Here is a 21,728-nt window from a genome sequence, read left to right on the forward strand (position 1 = left end):
CACAACAGAGAGACAGATACCATTTCCTAGATAAAGAGATGGTGAGGAGAGAGAGAGAGAGCAAGTGCCTCAGAGAGATGATGAGCATTAGATGGAGTGGATATATGGTTGGAATTAAAGAGATGGATGCTGTGAGTACCCATGGGAAGATACCTTGCACAGATATTCTGTGAATAGATGTTGCAGGAAGAGGGATAATGTTAGATAGACAGGCACTGTCTGGGAAAAATGGGTAAGGCAAGAAGTAATGCTGCGTCTGGGAACGTGAAGATTGATTCTGTTGATAAATAAAGTCTATAAATAAATACTAAAGAAAAATATTTCAGTAGCCTGCCATCTATGAATATTTGACACACACATCTAAGAAACTTCATAGCCCCTCATCCAAAATAAACATAACCAAGCAGCTACTAGATATGTGTATGATTATACTGTTTAAACATTTACGAGATGTGAGCAGCTGCAGCAAAAACAACAATTTATCACCCAGTTCAGAGCTCGTTTCACCCTGATAGACACATCAGTGATGGTCTGGCTCCAGTATGGCAAAAAGGGCCAGGCCAGCAGGTAGATAATTAAGCACTGAAACAACACTGAATAAGGAAAGAGGAATATGTAATGTTTGGATTTCAGAACTGGAAAAAAGCCACCATCTGGATACAAGCTCCTCATTTTGTATCCAGCCTTACCAAAAGATATCACATTTCAAAATGATTTCCACCACTGTGTTGTACTGGCCAAAGCCTGACTTTAGAGGTGTGTCTGTCCCACGTTGCTGCTGCACCCCACAAGCCCCTGTAGGTAATCCCATTCCCAGCTGTCCTCAGGTGCTTTATTGACCTTGGTGAGTATTCAGCAGTCCTGCTACTGAGTGTCCTGGCAGGAGCATGGAACACCCTGTTCTTCTGCAATAGGCTTTGGGCAAGGGTTGTCATGTACCCAGAGCCCTGTTCCTGCTAGGCTGTCAGCTTACTCCGACACCTGGCAGATGCTGATCAAACTGAGGGCCTTTCCAAGGAGGCAGATACTGTTGTAGCTCCTGTGGTCAGCTGTCCTGGGCCCTGCTGGTGCCCAGGTCATCTGAGCAGTGCAGATACTTTCATACTTTACATCTTTCCACCCACCCTGTGTCTCCTGCCTCACTTCACACCTCTCCTGAGCTTTACAGGGAGCTCATTTCCTTGCTGTGTTCTAGACTCAGATTTTTTGTATCCCCATTGGAATTCTGTACCAGCTCCTGTTTGGTTCACCTCCATAACGAATTTTCTAATCTGTGCTTTGGCAGGATCTCTCCTTTTGTTAGTTGCTCAGCTCTGTGCCAGGGATGCTCATTTTGAGGCTGTCAGTCTGCCCTTAAAGCAAACAGATCCATTCTCAGGGGTCTGCTGCTTGTCCAGCACAGTTTGCTTGTCCTCTGAACTCTCTGAGGATTCATGATGCACCCCAAAGTCCTTCTGGAATATGCCACAGTTGGTTTGCTCAGTTTTTTCCATCTTGACTTGAATATTCAGGTCCACAACATTGGCAAGAAGAGCACATTAACCCTCTGTTCCTCTCCTACAGCACCTCCTCCCCACTACAGTTATTGCTTTAAAACAGCCCTAATCACAAAATGTTTGGTGTCAGTTCTTCCTATTAGAGGCCTCATGTATATATTTTATAAATCACTTAATCTCATGCACTCTTCTTAATTCTCACAGAAAGAGCTTCACATACTGTCTTTTAGCTTCCTATGGATGCTGCCTTCAGGGCCCAAAGGCTGGTTTGTGGGAAGAGGCAATTACATATATATTTAATGGTTTCAAATTAAATTTGAAATTAGCTTTGAACTGTATCATCCATTTGTAGTAATGATGCTTAATGTTATCGTGAGAAAATCAAGTGCTTTACATTATAGGTGTCAATTGGGTCTTGTTCAGGAGGTTGTGCAAGGACTCTTCAAATGTCATGCTGGGAAGGTGATTAAATCCCTGTCAGGGTAAGTGGGAATAGTATTTTTATTTTTCTTCTTTTCCCTTCATTTCAGTCTTTCCTAACAGCCAGTTTCTATCTCTAAGGATGTATCTCATAATAATAATTGCTTGTTATCAGTGGATATTTTCCAGTAGAGCAAAGATATCTAAATCTAAAGTTTCCAGCACAGGAAATTTGACAGGTCTGAGTTTAAGGAGTTTTAGTTTAATCCATCTTAAAGGAGACCCTCTGTAAGAAGAGAAATATTAGGCATTTCCTGACTATAGGGAGTAGTGCTGGGACAAGGATATGTGAAACTTCTGGGATGGGGAGACCTTGAAAGCAGCAAGGGAGTAGACAGCTCAGGAAATTTTCTTATCTCTTGATTGTCTCCTCATGGACCTCTCTTGTATTGGAAATGTCTATAACAGCATGAAGAAGTGGGAGGAAGCATCTGCAGAAGCTAAAGCTGTTGGTTTGGGGTGCTTGGCTGGGCTCCTCCATAGTCACAGACCTTTGGACACATAATTTACACATTTTTTTTGCTTATGGAATTCCTGCTTAGCAGCTTAGGTTAATACAAATCTAATTGAATGAAAGGAGGATTGGAACGAGATTATCTTTAAGGTCCCTTCCAACCCAGATCATGAAGTGATTCCATGGAATGATTGTCCTTGCACAGCAATCTTTATTCACTTGCAAACCAAGAAATATTCTGAGTATTAAGAATTAGGGATCTAGGGCTTTCATCTTTGCCAAGTTTTGACACAGGGCATATTTCTCTTATCTTCAGTTCCTTAAAATTTTTGCACTGGTTGCTGACTGACTTTAGAATTCTTTGCCTTCTGTTCTAAAAAATGATAAGATTTAAAGTAATGTGTCACTCCTTGCCTCAGAAATGGCTGCAAAATTAGTGGTGAATGATGCTGTTCAGGAGCTCAGCTGCTCAGCTGGGACATGCTGGTGCAGCTTCCTGCACATCAACAGCCATATTCCTGATAAATCTTCAGGCTTCTTTCCTTTTCAGAAAGCAGTATGGGGTGTTTCAGGCTGCAAAGTTTGTATGTAAAGTAAATGCATTGTTATTTAAAAGTGATTCATACTGTTGGGAAGCCCAGTAAGGTGAGCTGATTGGTGGGTAAGCAATGGAGTGTAATAGCCCTTGGAAAACTGCTGTGTAATAACAGCTTTGATTCCTTGCAGGATAAAACTGTATAATGTTGCTATCTTTCCTGTACCTTTCATGTGCACAGCACTTGATATACACTAAGTGTATTACTTTGTCATCTGGACTGATAGCTGGTCTGATCCTCCTGGGCTTTGCCAGTCTGCTTGTGAGAAGTATGAAATTTCCAAACAAAGTTTCAGGCTTAAGGTAACACCTAAATTATAGATTTCTGAAGTCACCTTGGCAGTGTTTCTTGATAGGTTGCTTTTTGAGCTGAGCTGATAACCCATCTTGCCTCAGAAATGCTTTTTTCCCCCCTCTCCTGGATACTGAATTGCCTGTATCATGCACCATTAAATCTGACACAGTTTATCTCTGGGTTGGCTGTGCAGAAAAGGAGAAAGTCCAGCATAAGCCTGGGAATCTCAGGGTAAAGTCAGCAGCAGCCTGATTTGGCTGCAGCTACTCCACCATTCCATTATCTCCACCATTCCAAGAGCCTGGGCCCCTCAGCATCATGCAAGGGTTTTTTCAGGGTTTGTGTGTTACTGGCACTTGAAATGTTACTGTGGGGATACCTAATTATTGCTGGTGCAGCAGAAATGTCTGTGGAGAAAATGAGGCAGTGATGATTTGGTGGGGAAGGAAGAGATTCTGTCACAGAACACACCAATCAAGAACCCTCTATGTATCCATGAATATAACCCTCCTAAATGCATCCCCTCTGTCAAGTGTGTTTGTATATTCTAGAGCTTGGATCTGTGCTGTTTGCACTGGAAAATATAATTTCTGTTGGCTCTTTCCACACCTTGGTGACAATTCATGAGCCAGAACAACTCACGACCTGCTCTTCAGCTGGTGTTTCAGTTCCTGGAAGATAGAATCCACCATGAGAAGGGCAGCTGTCACCTAATTTTGGTGCAATAAGCAGCTTTCTGAAGCAGAGACAAAATGAGGCGCTAGGAAAAGACAACTACAAAGGCAAATGCCAGGAAATACAAGATTTTGTAACTAATGAGGTTTTCAGATCCAGTGGAATCATTGTGCACAAGTTCTCAATCTTTGTTTGCTTGAGCTGGATCTGGCAGCCAGGATTGCTGGACACTCTAAAATCAGAGGCCGCACTGGGTACAGAAAATCTGGCAGCTTTTCTCCCCTTCACTTTTATGATGTTACTTGTTTTCAGGACTGCAAGAATTACAGCATTTCTCTTTCAAAATATGATCTGGCAGCTAATCCTTGGTGTCACTGAGCATCTCTCCTCCCTCTTGATGTTAACAGGAGTCCTACATCCTCATCATTCCTCCAGCTAACCCCTTCATTCCTGTCTGGCAGAATCAAGAACACTGACTTCTGTCCCTAATGGATCTGGAAAGTTGCTATTTTACTGAAGTCACAGTTTGTTGAGAGGAGTTTTTGGACCCAACTCAGTGAGGTTTAGCACCTTTTTGGACCTTTCTCAGCAAGGTTAAGCACCATTTTTGTCACTGCTTCCAGAGGAGAGAAGGGCACACACATAGAAGAGGCAATTCAAGAGCTCTGCACCCTCATTTTGACTAGGCAGGTGTTGGAAGGCTTCAGACCCACCCTGGCTCTGCTGTGCAGAGAGGTGCAGGGATGGAGCCTTGTGTGTCCTCATTACTGTGGAACTGGGGCAAAGAGAGAAAAGCAGTTTGCTCACAGTGACTGCAAGCCCAGTGAGTACAGAACCTGTATCTTTGAAAACCACGTGTTTTAACCTCATGATTTAATTTTCTTTTGATGTACAGCCTGACATATTTTTTCAGTCACTTACACTGTGCACAAGAACTGACCTTTTATCATTTTTAGTTGTAAATCAGAGAGTGACGTTAAATGCTCAGGGTGGTTCTCCATAAAGTGATTGTTTCACTGCTTTGCAAACTGTGCTATAATTTGCCCCATCCATCCAAATACATGTCTTACCATAATTAAATGAATACTTTTGTCAGTTTATGTTGCTTCAGCTTTCACTCAGAATATGCTTGCTTCCATGGCGGGTTAGTATTCTTTTAAGAATTTATGTAAGCATATATAAATATAGTCATATAAATTCACATACAGAAAAAAGAAAAAAAATGTAATTGCAACTTTCAGGTAAAACACATAGAATATTTTGGCAGGCATTTGAAAATTGATTTTTATAAAATATTCAGAAAATACTCATGTTAACAGTGATTTTAAAAAATGTTCCCTGCTAGGAGTTGATAGATGCTACAAGCTACAAATGGATTCATTTGAAAACTGCATCTGCCTGTTATACAGGTGAAACCTTATTAAATACCTACAATAGGAACACAGAAGAGAATTTGGAGATCTCTTGTACAACAAACAGCAATGGCAACTTTTATATGTGCTTTACTCTGTTCTTTTTTGCAAGGCAATGCTGTCTCCTTAGATCAGAGCAAATGGTTGTTTTTCCTCTTTCCTCTCTTTACTGGGAGTCATATGTTCCTGGCTGGAAGGTCCTTCTGGCACAAAGAATCCCTTTAGAACCCCGTTTGAGCTCTGAAGTAGGTTGAAACTGATGCTTCATGTTTTTGTCAGCTCTCCATGCCTGTTGTTTTTCTTGCTCATCCTTGCAGTTCCTGACAGACAAATTTTAGGAAGCAGGGAGAACATAATGAAATATTTGCTATTCTTCATGAAACATCTGGCAGGGCTTTGGCAAGATCAGGGAATTAGCAAGCATTGCCACTTTTATATGCAGCAGATGACATTTTTTGTTGTCCTTAATGGAATCCAAAGCATATGCAAATCAGCTGTGTAATGAGCGAGGTTAAGCAAGGTTTTGGATTTGGGTCCATATGGTGTTAAAAACATAATTGATCAGAATGTTTTGAAAGATATTGAACATGAGTATTCAGATTTGTTTTATCTGAATCTCATTATGTCTGAGAAGAGATTTAGGGTGAGGGCAGAGGCTGAAGTTTTAAGCTGCATCTATTGTTGATTATTTATGATCACAGATACTTCATCAGATGTTTCTGCTATAAGCCCCACTTCAATCTGCTTTAAAGGCACAATAGATTTCTTTGACCTTGCCCTTGCTGTCTTTCATTCTTATGGGCACATACAGGGTCTCTCTCTCCCCCCTGCAACTATAATATTGATTAAATATATTTGTTCTCCTCAGGAAAGGATGAGAGAACAAAAGCTCCATATCAGTCTCAGAACTTTTTACAATACAAGAGGTTTCTCAGATCAGTTATGATGATCACCCCTGAATGAGATATGTAACTTTTAGGAGGATTATGTCTTTGCAGATTTGTGTTGGATCTATTCCAAGAAATCTGTGATAACATAGGACCCTGGTAAAGGACCATAGGTAAAGTTACTTTGAGAGGTGGCCGTGTTAAATGGTGTTCATCACCTGGAACCCCTGAGGCATCAGGGCTTTGCCATCATGTTTGCCTTAACTGCCTTCAGTGCACTTCAAGAATTGTTTTCTGAGGCCCTTAAGCTGAGATTTGTCTGAAGCCTTTCCCTAAAAGCAGAATTCAGTGGAAGAACAGCTGTTGAACCTCCATACCCTGTCCCCTCTCTGTGTGCCTCAGAACAAGAATCATTCTCTTTACCAGAGTTGAGTATTTTTGATCCCACCTGTTCTTTACCCATTTGAAGCACAAGATTGTGGGAAAAAAAAGATTTGTGCAGAGGGGTTTCTAAAAATGTGTATTCCTTACTTTAAGAGGTACAAGAACGAGTCAGGTCCATGTGGAATAAGAAAATGTCCTGATTTCCTTACTGAGAATCCAAGATCTTAACTTTAGTCACAGTCTTTGCTTTAAGCTCCCAAACAGCTGATGACAACACTGGATGTTTTAGACAACCAGTTCTGTTTGCCTCTTGACCACCCTAGCATATCTCAAGCCACAGGATCACAAGGTTGGAAGAGACCTTCAAGGTCATCGAGTCCAGCCCAGCCCCAACACCTCAATTAAACCCTGGCACCCAGTGCCACATCCAGGCTTTGTTTAAACACATCCAGGGATGGTGACTCCACCACCTCCCCAGGCAGACCATTCCAGCATTTTATCCCTCCTTCTGTAAACCCCTTTTTCCTAATATCCAACCTATATTTCCCTTGGCACAGCTTAAGACTGTGTCCTCTCATTCTGTCTGTTGCTGCCAGTCCTACCCAGATGGTCTAATTTCCCTTTCAGGTGAACTCCTGCTTTGTCAACACTCACCTGGGGACTGGAGTCAAAGAATTGCTTTGCTCTGGTCACAAGCAGCTCTTTTCCTCAGGTTGCTTCCACTTGAAAGCAACAGCATCAGGGTTCAGTGATCACCTATTGTTATTTCTCAGGGAGCTGTAGGAGCATCTCCTGAGACCTCCCATGTCTTGTAATGAAAATTGTGCTCTGAATACAGAGCAAACCACAAAGCCAAGTGCATGTGTGGGTGCTGGGTGTGTGTGTAAAATGTGTATATATTTTTTATTTATCTGTCTTTAAGGAAAGGTAGATAAGTGATGGTGCTGTATTTACGTGCTAGTTTAAATTTATTTCCATTCATGGACACATAGAATTTATAATAATTTAACCTCATAATTTGTCCTCTGCCATAGATTCTCTGAAACATCAGAGTGGGTAACAGCTAAAAAATACATTTTCATGAAGAAAAACTAGCAACCAAGAGGTTTCTTTCTCCTTCACAGGGTAGTGGTTGGAAATTAGTAATTTACAGCAATCATTAGTTCAGTCAAGTAATTAGATATCTGTCATCTGCTGTGCAAAAAAATATTTGTATGTGTATTTATCTGACCCAGAAATACTTTTTACATAGGACAGATAGGTAACTAAGGCACAGGCTAGACATGTCTTGGTTGTCTTAAAACACTTTGCTTTCAAAATCCCAAATCCTTTAAGTTGTCCAGAGAGAACTAAGGGATATATACATATGAAACTTGGACTTTTGAAATTAAATATGCAGAACCACTTATATAGCTTGGATAGAGTCAATGGAATTATGTGAAAGAGCACCAAGGGAAAAAAGATCTCAGGAGAACCTGCCTGCCTTTACATTCTTTATCCTCAGCAGTACAATTTTTTAGCATCTAAGCCAAAATCTTTCTACATTTCTTTCCCCACACACAGTGCCAATATCTCAACTACTGGAAGCATCTAAAAGCAATTACAAGGATTCCAATAATCTTCCTGTATTACTTTGGCTGGACTGCTAAGTATCATCAATAACACGATTATCTTTCTGAGAAGAAATTGCTTGAGATAGAGACACTGTGAGAAAAGCTCTCAAACACTTTCAGAATCATATTTTCAGCAACTCTTTCATTATTTAGTATCCTAATGAGTTCTGGTAGTCTCACTAAATATCTTCCCATGCAAGGGACCTTGACTGCTCATATTTCCATAGGAAGCTTAAGCTGTAGAAAGCCAAAATTTACCTGGTTTGGAAGCATTTCCTCTGATCCTTAAACTCTAAATCCAAGCCACTACTTGTGCTGCCTGGTGGATGGGTATTATTCCATCTATTTTGCATCAGGCATCTTCCATTTGCTGTGAGTTTATCTCATTTTTAATGAATATAACAAGATCACAGTGGACCTGGTAGTAAACCATCCCTTAAATAAACACCAAGTTGCAGTGCAATACGGATCTAAAAAGTAAGATGTGGCTTATCCTTTCCTAAGACACTTTAAACATTTTTTTCCCAACAGTGCCTGAATTTATCACATAAATATATCACATATGGTTCTTATAAAAGTCTTCAACTTGCTTAAAATTTGTATCCCAGGGCTTGAGCCCTGGTGCTTGGGATTTTGGGCCAAATCTCCAGAATATAGTGCTGTACAGACACGGGCAATCAGGTCTCAAGATTTCATCAGGCGTATCTCATATTGCCAAGGAATTAACTCAAGAGCTGGTGCTGGATGCCAGTTTTGGGTGAAAGAGCTGTTCTCCCAGGTTCGGTGGAATGCTGAACTTGTTTGGTGTGACTGAAATTTAACAGGTTGCCTGGAATGTCTGTGGAGGTAAAGTCAGAGTTTTCCATGCTTAGGTTCTTTTAAAATTAACTTTGCACCATAATAAGTGGAAATTTTACCCTGGTTTCGCTTGTCAGTGGTGATGGGGATGCAGCTGTTCTGTTCATATCTGCCCTTGCAAGCAGCAGATTAATGGAATTATTAATGGTTTGTCCAAGCCAGGTATTGTACCATGTGAAAGAAAACATCATCACCAACCAAAATGAATATGCCAGTTCACAGATCTTTCATAAAATACCCACAGGATGGTGCTTTCCTGTGCTGAAATGTGAATGTATTTGAAGAAAAAAAAATATACAAGACCTAAGAATATTCTAAGGGCGAGAGAAGAAAAACTCATTATGTTTGGGGTCTGCAGCAATTGCCAGAGCTTAATTTCGTGGCTGACTTGTATCTGTTCAAGTCACTGGGTTTTATTAATGCTTACAAGCCTACAGCTATAAGAATGCTAAAGATGCAGTGTTTGCCCTGCTCTGATATATAGATTGGTCTTCCATTAGGAGGAAATTAATGATGGTTCATAAGACTGAATCCACAGCCTCTGGCCTCCCAGCAGCTTTTCCATCCTGCAAGTCTGAAAACCAGCTTGTGTGAATTTTATTGGTTGGCACTGGAAGCACACCTGGATCTGAGCTGTGATGCCTAGAACCTGGGAATGTCATGCAATGTCAGCCACCCTTGAAATGGCAGAAAAATGCCTTCTTGTCCTGTCTGCAAACTTGCCTTTCACAGAAAGATCAAAGCTGTCCCAATGGCATGGTGTAACTCAATTAAATGCAGTTTTCTGCTTTCATTGAAGGCCTTTCCATTTCCTAAGATGGAAATGGAAAATTGTGATGAGAGGTGTGTCCCCTGTCCCTACAGCAGCATCAGCCACCTTCTCACCACTGTTGGAGGCAGCCATTCCTGGGGATAAGAACAGTTTATGGTAGATGCAAATAAATTGCTGACCCAGGGCTAAATTGTTGCAAGCCTGAATGAACATTAGGGGACAGTATTGGCCAGGAGTCAGCCTCTTTCTTCCTCTTCATGCTCTCCTTTTATTTACAAGCTGTCTTCCCTTCTCTTCTAAATAAAACCCATTTGCCCTTTACTTATCTAACTGGTGCACCAGACACCCATTTCTAATCTGGCCAAATCAATTGTAAATATTGCAGTCTACAATTAGCCTGGGAACTTCTGAAAAACTAATTAGTTCAAGCCTTAGCAATGAATTGCACCTTTCTCTTGGCTATTTGCAGCAGGAAGAAAAAAAGGAAAAAAAAAAAAACCCAACCTACACTCAAAACAAGACCAAACATGTCTCAGGCACAGCAAACAGAATTCAAGGCCAGGTTTAATTACGTTTATATTGCTGGTGAAAGGATGGGCTGAGGTGGGCTGAGAGCCAGGGCACCTGGCACGTCCTTGGGCTGAGCACACATTTTCTCAGGAGAGGTTGTGTGATGCAAAAGTCCTTGTCAAAGAGTCTTTGGGAAGGGAAGTCCCTTGGGAGTCTACAAAGTTAACATCATTAGTGTTTGCAGTGCGGCAACAACAGGGGAAAGCAGTGGCTCCTAAAGCTGGAGTCATCTTGCTCAGAACAGAGCTGGTCCCTTCCCTTGGTGAGGTCAGGGACTAATCAGATCCTTGTCTGGCATTCCTCAGGCAGGAGGGTGCCAGGCTGCTGTCTGGGGAGCTGCTGAACTGCAGAGGAGAAATTAGAAAGTCATTACAAGGTGTGCAAGGCATCTTGTAACAACTGAATCCAGACACAAAGGGCAAATTAAAGCCCTTCTTTGCTGGCATCTTGTTGCTGTAGTGTATTTCTTACAGGTGTAATTACCTGCAAGCATCATAGTTGTTTCATTTATGTCCTAAAATACTACTTTATTGAAGCAATTAAAGGCAGAATTGTACTCTGGGATTACTGCAAATGTGTCTGCTTAAGGTTCATTTTAGATTCATTACAAGCCTTGAGAAGCAGTGTTCCTGCTTCTAATAAAACATATGGTTTCCTCAAAAGCAAAACTGTGCAAGACCACACATCCCTTTTAGGTTTGGTGATGTAGATGGAATTTTAATGTCAGAAATCCAGAAGGGCAAGGCAATTCCAATTCACTATGGAGAGGGCAGCATATCTTTAAAGCTTCAGGACACATTATTTACCAGCACTGGTAACTGTTCTTACAATAGGTAACACTTCTTTGGAAGAGAATGGGCAATTCCCTTCTGCACAACTGATAATTGGGGTCAGGGAACTTTCTGGGCTCTCCACTCCCTGCCTTAGTGGGGAAAAACCACACCCTTCAGGTGAATGCTGTAACTGTGGATAATTTGACCTGTTTAATCACATAAAAATCTTTTTTCTGTTTTCTGTTCACACACAAGAATGCTTCATCTCTTGAAAAAATTCAGTAAAGCTATTTCCTGCCTTATTTAGTCTATGAACTGTATCAGAGATGTGTTTGGCTCATTATACACAGCCACATCCCTGCTTTGGGCAGCTTCCAAAGAACTGGGACATGCCATGATGGAGAGAAGGTTTACCACAAGGAGAAAATAGGGTTACAGGCAGAGTGATTATGCTGGGAAGTTATTTTTCATTGCAGAGAGAGGCTGAGGACATGTTTGCTTGTTTGTTGATACATCCTTCAGAGAGAATCATTGGTATGTCCATGACCAGCAGTAGTCTCCAGCCTCAGCTTTTTCTCCTTCTTATGTGATGCATTTAAACCCTCCCACTTCCAGTTTCTCTCTGACGAGGCTGCATCAAAATTCAACAGTGAGAGGAGCAATATGAAAGAAAAGTAAATGCTCCACTTCCTTCTGTAATGCATTGCAGCTGTGAGGGCTGTCAAGTGAAGGTCAAGCAGAAACCCTGAGCAGCAGCCACAGATTCCCTAAGAGGGACAGTTGTCAGTGCCCCTTCTTTCCAGCAGAAAAAATGAAAGGTTCTATTTTGAGCCAGCCAGAAGAATCACAGAGAGTGAGTGACCTGCCTCACAAGCAAAATGTGAGTGAAAAATAGCTAGAAATTACTTAGTGGTTCTCTAGTTTTCTCCACTCCCTGGAAGTGCACATACAAGTAGATGAAAATTAAGGATGGAAGAGAGATGCCACTCATGCCCACATGCAGTGTGCAGCTATAGTTTATCACCACAGCTGCAGAGTGTGTGTCCTGAGGTGTGGCTCAGCAGGACAGCTGACATGAGAGCTTTCTCTCCAGCTGCGTCCTAGCAGGCTGACTCCGAATGAGGGGCTGACAGCAGGCACCTGAAAGAAGTGTTTTCCAGTTATACCACAAAGTTCCAGTTGTGTAAGGAGGCACTGAGCTCCCTTCAACTTCTCCTCCCGTTAAGCCAGCAAAAACCCCAGAATTATTTTACAGGGAACCAAATCTTGCTTGTTTTCCAAAACTGAGCAAAGAAAAAAACACACCCACATAGAAGAGGAGAACTAATTAAGATTAAGTCATATCTGAGTAAATATGCAAATTAAAAATCAAAACAAAGAAATTCTATTTATCACATCATGAAGTTGCAAATTGCTGCTGTGGTTCCCTTCAGCTGGAATAGACGCGGGCTATGAGGCCATAGGTTTTGAAGATCAACCAAATGTGTCCATGTTTTACTGTGGAAGCTGGGGCACTGCTGGCTGTAGAATATATTTACCAGCCTTCCCCCCTCTTCTCTGCACTGTGCTCATGTTCAGTGGTATTCATAGTCTGTATTTGTCTTGGATTTCTATAATGTAGTGTCATTGGTTTTCCTCTTTGTTTACCTTCTGTAAGACAACATCATTATTCTTTGATAAATATGTTTCATGTCTCCTGGGTAGGTTTTTTGTTGTTGTTTTCATTTTTTTTTTGTCACATGAATTCTTTTCCAGCTTTTAAAGATCAGATTAAAAATAAACAAACAAACACCCAAAACTCTGTTGGGAAAGAATGCAATAGTCAATAGATATTGGCAATCCTGTTCCTTACCATGTTTCACCATTTGCTTGGAAGGGGATGGTCTCTGTGATGTGGGGAAGCATGTGCAAGGACTGGCACTTGGTTGGTGGAACTGGCTGGCTCCTCCACGTGCCACCAGCTGCCACCTCTCCTCTTTCAGAAGAACCTGCTGCTAGGAACCAGCCCATTTGTGTTGCTTCGTAATATATTTTAAATCTTCCTGCAGCAGAAAGTGAATTATTGGGATGTAAAGTTCCATAGAGTGCAGAGATGTAACTAGTTTGTAGAGTTTGTCAGTGTGATAAAGATCCTCTCAACTTTGAAGTCAGCAGTGTGACTGCAGCCTGTGTTGGCAGCAGGAGGAGGTTGCTGCCATCCCTTTGCTGTTTGGTAGCTCACTGTGAGACCTGTGCTGGTGGCTCTGGTCCGGGGGGGCACTCCAGGCTGGAGAAGGCACTACTAAGATCAGTGCTAACTGCCTTGCTCATCACTGCCACAGCAAAGGAGCGAAGGGCAGAGCTAATGAGGAAGAAAATCTTCTTTCCTGACCTCGAACAGGGTCTAAGCACATCCTCACTCATGGGGAATCTCTTTCTGCAGCACAACTGCCCCCCTAAATTGAGCTCTCTTGGTGTTTTGTGTGCTGTGCAGGCAGGCAACAAGGGGGAGCTTTGGAAGTCCATTTGTTTTATGAATAATTAGGTCCAAATGTTTTATGAATAAATGTTTGCTTCCTAAAGAATATCCCTTCAGTCTTCAATGTAAAGAGTTGGCAGGTTTGGTTTTTTTTGTCTTTCATTCTCTGTTTGTTGTCTTCCAGACTTTCCTTCATTAGCAAAATGTTTTTGTGGTAAGAGGCATTTTCCCTTTTTTGTCAGAAATACAGTCCTAAAATCACTTAAAATATTGAAAAATTCAGAAGATCCTGTTATTTGTCTTCCCAGATTTAAGTAATAATAGGGACCTTTTTTCCCCCCAATTATCCTGTTAATGGAAATGTTTGACCTTCAGTTCCTAGGCTGCAAGCTGCTCCATCTGTAAAATATCAGTGAGTTGGGCAACAGCTATGCTCTGTCCCAATGGCATTAGCAGCTCCTTAAAAATGTACAAGTGCAATATTGAAAGTAGGTATGCTTTGGTTCTTTTTGATTGCAAATCTGCAAGAGCAGGGCTTCTAAATGAAAATTCTGGTTCCCCTGGGTTTAGTCAGCTTTGAACATTATCATAGGTACTCAGTATCATGGTAATTCATGCCATGCCTGCATATGAAAATTAAAGGAAGATATCAAACCCAGTGGTCAGACTCTGCTGGGACCATTGCTGTTGCTGTTTGTGCTGGGAGGATTGTCCTGGTTTGTTTGTTTTGTTTCATGTCACATCCTCATTTTCAGTATGAGTTCTTCTTGACCCAGTTTTCTGAGCAGACTGAAGTAGAGCCAGAAACTGTAAAAGTGCATAATTATTCTTTTATTTATTTTTAAGCTGTACAGCTCTATTAAGCTTTCAGAAAATCCTTTATACCCAGCCTTTGAAGTAAACTAAGCCAGAGATCAGCCTGAGAAGGAGATGTGTGTTGACACGTCCTGTTTCTGCTGCAGAATACTCTGCAGTTAAGATCTGGAGTCTCAGACCTAGGAAAATCTTACACCTTTCTTGGAGTGCAGAGGAGGGGAGGGATCAGAACATCCAAAACCAATACTTTACACCTTAGGTATGTTCTGAAACCTCACTTGCTGGCACTGCTGTGTAACAGCTGAAAGCTGGAAGGTTATTCTGGTTACTGGCATGTAAGTGAGCAGACCACACATTGAAGCTGGGTATGCTCCATCTGCCAAGCCATTCATTCTTCCCAGCTCAGGACAAATTAAAAAACTCTGGCCCAGAGGTGGAATATTATTATTCCTTTCTCTGTCCCCCAAAGCAATACATTCCCCTGCTCTGAGTCTGATTGAAAACATTGACCTGGAGGTGAAAAATGCAGTATCTCTTCCCCTGATTCATCCAGACTGTGACCCAGGCAGCACTGAAATCACAGGCTTCTTTCTGGTCTCAAAAAATTACCCAGTTGCCCTCATGGGCTGAGGGCCAGATGGGATGCAAGCAGCTTGGGAGGAGGAGGACCCCCAGAGCCATCTAGTCTAGTGGTCACTTTTCTGCCATAAATATTGCATCAGGCAAACCTCATACACTGTGCATTGAAAGTGAGCGTGCATGGAAAGCCCCTGAGGCCATTCCTTTGAGTAAATGGCAGGAGGCCAAGGTGGAGTAACCTGCCTCTCTGAGAGCCAGATGATGTGGCTGTGACATCCACTTAGAGTCTTTCCTCAGCCATTCAGGCTTGACTCTGAGTTTGGCCCTTCCCCAGGAAGCCACGCTATCAAAACCTTTCCATGTTCTTCACACAACAGAGCCACTCCTGGTGCTTCTGCCCTGCCTGCAGCCTGTGTGCTTGAAGATCCAAGAGGCTCAGGTTTTTGTTTGTGCTGCCTCTTGTTAGCAGTGCTCTGAGCATTCACAGAACAGGAGGAAAAGATGCCAAAGCACTTCAACCACCTGGATTAATTAGGTCTTACACTAAATGTGGAACTACAGCAAGGGGGATGATGATTAAACCAGCAACCTTCTGGAAACTGAATACCTTCTTCTCTGCTATATTTCAGCTTCTGCAACCTTTGTAAGTGCCTCAAGGCAAGAATGGTTTTGTCTGTATGTAAAGCAGTCTGTTTCTTTATTAACAATAGCAGTAATAGTGATGGGAATTATAATGCTTTACTCCTGAGAGGTCAGTGAGTATCATTCTTCATTTTATCACTCTCATTGGTGAGACAGGCAAAGACACACCAGAGCTTGCTTAGTACCACCTCATCCATTATTAATAGAGCCAAGGTTGAAACCAGAAAAAGCATTTCCCTGTTGCTTGCTCTTCCCCCTGAGAGCACCTCTTCCTTTGGTGACATCCAGTCTCTCTTGTGGTTTTTCTGCAGAAGGTGCAGTAACAGCAGCCTGGAATCTGATGATGAACCTCCTTGTGCAGAAGAGATTGATTATGACACTGCCAGTAGCTCTGATGGTGAAGAGGAGTTCTTGGAGCTAGACCAAGAGATCCAGGAGTGCCTCTCGTGTGTGGAAGGCGAGACAGAAGATGAAGGAGTGACCACAGGACAGACATGCAGCTCCAGGGCTCTTAGGGGGCTCTACATTTCCAGCCAGCCAGCACCCAACAGCACAGCTCTTCCTCTGGGCTCATCAGCACTTGGGCTGTGCCGTGGGTTTGAGAGCAGTCCTGTGTGAGCAAGGCTGTGACCTGCAAGAAAATGGGTCACTGCTCATGTTTGCCTGTTTGCCAGCTTCAGCACCCTTCCCAGATGTGTTGCTCCTGGTTCTGAATGGAGAGCTGACTGTCTGTTTGTGTAATTTGTATCCATACATCTGCCGAGAGCGACTCCTTACACTTTGTACCCAAGGGAGAGCAAGGGCCACCGGCCCAGGTGGTACCATGTGAGGTTATCCATTCCTAAACTTAATCCCCAGTTTCATGGCTGCCTCTGGTATATGGCTTCACACAGATTGACCTAAGGAACAGTATTTTGAGACCAAGGAATCAGAGATGATTCTCTTTTTCTGACTTTAGGCAGCCTTTGCCTGGAGAAGTGACAGTTATTGATGCCTTTCAGCAGAGCTCTCTGTTGCCATTCTCTCTTGAGCTGTAGAGCATGTCTCTGATTTCTGTCTGATCCGAATTTTTACAGTGAATTCAACAGGTTGGGTCAGGCTGTGAATATTTCTGAGATGGTTGTATCTCAGCAACAGCATGGGAAATCCAATGTGCTACAGTAAGGAAAGCAGCAGTGACAATTCACAGTGATCCTCTGGAAACCTGAGCTAAATTCACCAATAGATTAGTGATGGTGGCAAAACCCAGAAGTGACTTTAGCCCAAGCATCAATCAAAACAGTTTCTTCAATCCCCAAATGGAGAAAAATTAGATTTCTCCTAAAATTGCCTCCCTGTTCCTGAGAATCCAGCGCAGACAGAGAACCTACATACGTGTTCTGTATCTCTAAAGCATGAAGTCATGTCATTTCATCTCACACTTCACATTGCCTGATCTTGTCATGTGTCTTAGACTCTGCTGCAAATGGGGAATTGCCCTGAATCCAAAAGGAGCTAATTTTAGGATGCAAGAGGCTCCCAACTCTGTCGCTGCTGTGTGAGGCTCAAGGACAAGGATGAATGTGCTGAGTGTGTTGTAGCATTACAGCCTGCAAGGACTCCAGTGATCACCAGTGATGATTATTATTAATATTGATGCATTATTAAAAGCACCGTGTCATCTTCCTTGTTTTATGCTGGTTTTGAAGAGAATTCCTACTGCAGAACATTAAATTCTCTGATGTGTTTCTGAGCACCTTTCCTCAGACTACCTAGACAATATTTTCCAGCAGGAGGTTGCTCTTTAGATAAAAAGCTTCTTCCTGTCCTGCTTGGTTTTTAGTATCCACGGATCTTAAAGTCCTCCCTAGCACATAAGAGCTCCCTGTGTCTCTATCTCTCTAGGATTCTGCTCAAAAGACAGGCAGCTTGGGTCCTTAGAAGCTGAGCTTCTTAGCCCAGACTAATTCATTAGGTGTGGTGTGCGCCTCTGTACAGATGTCCTGTTCTGCTTGGTTTAGCATGCAGCTTGTTGCACACAATACTGAATTTTAATAAAAGGGTGGCTCACAGGAAGGGACACAAAAGAGGTGAAACAGGTGTTCCCATTATAATAGCTTGTATAATACTGCTTCAAAGCTTATTAATAAAGAAACAATGTATGTGTGTAATTAACTTAAAAATCCAGTGTTTGTAGGCATGACAGAAACTTGACTCTGTGCTTGGTACTGATTGCAGCATACAAAAGCCATGCTCTGGGGTGTTCAGCATTCAGCACATCCCCAGAACACAGGGTAAAAAATACTGTTGTACATATCTATGTATGTACTGTTGTACATACATATGTCATGCATGTTTGCACCCACTTTGCTTTCTGTACCAACACTGCCACAACTGCAGCCTAAGGACACTTAGCAAGGCTTGCCAGTGGTAAACCCTATTGCAAAGAAAAAAAATCTTCTTAAATCAGCATTTTCCTTAGTGAGATGCAAATATTTGGGCTATAATATTTGGCTTTCTAGCTGTTTCATTCTGAGTTTTTTTGAGATAGGGGGAATTCAGTTCAGTGGGAAAATTCTGTGCTGGTGACTAAACTGTGCAGGAGTAGTCATAATATAATAAAAAATGTATCTTCTGTTTGGAGCCTAATGTGTATGAGCAGTAGCACCACTTCAGAAATCCCTGTGCTAGGAGCTGCAGGAAGCAGCAGGGGAGATGGCAGAGGTCCTCAGGATGTTTTCAGTGTCTGGGACCCAAATGCAGCAGCTGAGCTGGGAGCAGTGGCCCTGGACATCAACCACACCTGCATAAATGCTGCTGTGTGGCGTCAAAAACCTGGCCATTCTTTTCTCCCTGCCAGCATCCCGTGTCTGTGCCCAATAACTTGTCAGTAAGTGGTGGGGGTGCTGCAGAAGGCAGTGGGCAGGAGAAGCCCCCAGCCCAAGGGTGGGGAAGTGCAGCGGGACACATGGGTGACCAACCACTTGGGAATGGCACCTGGATAACTCCAGGAGAAGGGTTTTTGTGGGCTGCCTCCTTTTTTTTTTTTCCCGGGAGCTCGTACAGAAGGATGTGATGCTCCTCTTCTTTTGACAGACCTCTAGAGGTCAGGAGAATGCCTCAGTGCGCACTGCGCGCTCCGCGCTATTAAAATTCTCCCTGAGTCATGGTAATTAAGCAGAGCTAGGCTCTGCACAGAGGAACGGAAGTGCATTGACTTTAATAAAACAAAGTGTAAAACAACTTTAGATTAACTCCAGCCTTGTTTATTCTTGCACACTTGTCATTCTGGTTTGGTATCCCGCAGTGAATGAAGCCCTTGTCCCCTGCGCCGGGGCCCGTCACCTCACTCGAGGCTGCGAAGTGCTGAGCTCGGAGAGCAGGGCCTTTTCTTGCTGCCGCTAGCTAATCCCAAAGAATTTGGAAACAGCCGACGGAGAAAAGGAGGGAGAGAGGGAGGAGAGGGCAGTCGCCCTGCTCCCCACCGTTTTGTCCTTCCTCAAGAGTCAGCAAGGCTGTCAGGTTGAGACTCAAGCCAAATATTCCCATAATGGCCAGAAGAGATGGTGTCTTAGAGGCACTGCCTGGTCCCCAGCGCTGCAGCAGTTTTGGGCTCCTGCCAGGCACATTAGCTTTTTTTACTGATGCCTTTTGTCTCACGCTGACTCTCTTAGAGGCTGTGAATGGCTGTGCTCTCCTTTCTCCCAACTCCAGTTGACATGACGTGGGTGGAAGATGCTGTGCTGAGCCCTGCACTACACTGCACCCTCTGTCTCAGCCCCTCACCAGCTCTTGGGTCTCCCGGCCACAATAGCCCTTTCCTGCCAGAGATGATCCCAAGGATGCCTTGCCAGTGCCTAGTGAAATACATGTGTATGTGTAAACCTCTGGGCTAAAAAATAAATAATTAAACAAGAAAAAGAAAAAGAATCAAGTCAGCAAACTGAAGGAAGAACAAAATCTAATTAGTTTTATCTGCTGTTTGTTATGAGGCTGTCAGAGTGCTCTATCCCCTAGTTTTACAGCACTCTGGAAAATAACAGTGATAATAATAATAAACAACCGTGCACTGGGTTGTTTTTGAAGCAGGCAGGAAGCAGATTAAGGAGGGGGAAAGACAGCAGCCCTGCTCCTCCACTGCTTCTCTACTGCTGCCAAACAGCAGAGATGTGTGTGATAGAGCTATCTCCTGTCTTATCTGTCCTTGGACAAGATCCACTGCCCCTATCCATCCCTTAGAGATGCAAAGCCCGGGTCAGAGACTGTTTGGCAGCAATTTGGGACACTCATATTTCTTTCTTTCTTTGCCACAGATCTTTTATGTGCTCTTGACCAATTTGTTTCTCTCCCAGTTTCTGTTCCATTGTGAGATAAAGATGGCAAATATAGTAGTAGTGAAATTGGGTGCATGTTTTTGGAATAAGGAGGGGGGAAATAAGGATATAAAACAGCCCAGGTGTTTGCCCTATACTGATTTCAGCTGATGAGAGGGGAGCTGGAATTACTCTGTGCAGGAGAGTGGTGGTAGTTGCCATCACTGGTTTCCACTTCAGTGATGGGCAGTGATGATTTGTTAGGATATTTCTCTTCAAGCTGTGCTGGATGATTTTAAAAGCCTCTTCTGTCAGGTTGTTATCAGCCCATCCTGTCCCATGGCCTGGTTTCCAGCATGGAAACTTTCACTGCTGTTTTAGTGAGAGCAGGATTTGACCCTCTGTTTTAAAACACTTGGTTGGTTTTCCAGGCAGAGGGCCGGACACGAGGCTCCAGTTGAAGATAATATGCAAAATCTTGGAGAAGTAAAAACTCTGTCCATATTATTGCATTGGGAAAAGATGAAGGACAAGGTTAAAGAAATAAGGTATAAATCAGAGAGGAAGGAGAGGGCTCAGTGCAATGAGAGGAATGAAGAGAACAGGAGGAAATAGGAGTAGGGGGCATTTGGGGGAGACACAGGCAGAGAAATGGGAGAATTGTTCCTATTTGTGCATCCTCTTCCGTCCCCAGATAATGTGTCAGTATTAGTGCTACCAAGACACAACCCTCTTTACTGTAGAATAAATCTGCCACTGTATTCCCCACTCCATAAACGGCAGCCAAGTCCGTATCCTCAGCGCTGCATTGTGCTCTGGGGTCTGTGAGTGCTTTTCATGAGGCTTGAGCCTCTATCATCCCTGGCCTTGGGCTTTCTCTCCAGGGACTCACATCCTCAGACAGGTCCTGGAAGATCCATGGCATATTATTGTTGATGGAGCAGTTTGTGGCTACTTTCTTCATATTTTCTTTTTCCTGCTTCTTTTATTTCACTTTTAAAAAGTGAGGTAACAGGAGGGAGTGAGAGAGAAAGGAGAAGGCAGAAAGAAGTGCCCTGCTATGAGTCTAGCGCCATCTCCAGAAAGATGGCAAGGCAGCTATTCTAGCATCAGGGGCTTTTTTAGCCTTTAATTAAGCTGCTTGTAGCTCATGCATGGACCAGTGAGAGGGAAGACAAATCTACCACTAAAAACAATCATCAGTTGGATGCTCTGGCAATAACTCCAGTGTCAGCAAAGTGCCATAGCCTTTGGCTAACTGAGCTCTGGGCACTGAGGGGCTGGCTCCTCACCAGCTGATGTAATTGCAATCACAACCCTGTTTTCTGCCCCCTTGCTCCTTAAGGCCTGACTGACGGCTCTCCCTGAATGGTTTCCAGTGCATGCTCTGGCAGCTCCTGCCTTTGCCTTATGCATTTCCATAAAAAGCCATTTAGCTTTGCTGTGTTTGTTTCCCTGTCTGTGAAGTGGGGTTATTAATATTTATTTTCGGTGAAAGGGGTCACAAAGAGATTTAAATCTCCAGTGTTTACTACACAATTTGATATCCTTAGAGAAGGCAAACAGGAAGGATTAATTGCTGCTTCCTACATATATCTGCCATCACTGAAATAAAAATCCTGCCCATTACTGGGATCACTGCTAACTCCTTTCCAGGGGCTGCTGTTTCCTTTGGTC

General features: G+C 42.9%; 1 protein-coding gene across 1 annotated transcript in view; it reads left to right on the forward strand.

The window, feature by feature from the left end:
- AGBL1 (AGBL carboxypeptidase 1) overlaps nucleotides 1-18,557 on the forward strand; it is a 263,620-nt gene extending 245,063 nt beyond the window's left edge. The window contains exon 23 of the mRNA XM_050978551.1: nucleotides 16,071-18,557. Coding sequence (XP_050834508.1) covers nucleotides 16,071-16,377 — 307 coding nt within the window. The 3' untranslated portion in view covers nucleotides 16,378-18,557. The remainder of the gene's footprint in view (nucleotides 1-16,070) is intronic.
- Nucleotides 18,558-21,728: the final 3,171 nt, after the last annotated feature.

Source organism: Serinus canaria, chromosome 10 (assembly GCF_022539315.1).
Source record: "Serinus canaria isolate serCan28SL12 chromosome 10, serCan2020, whole genome shotgun sequence".
In the NCBI taxonomy this organism is placed as follows: Eukaryota; Metazoa; Chordata; class Aves; order Passeriformes; family Fringillidae; genus Serinus; species Serinus canaria.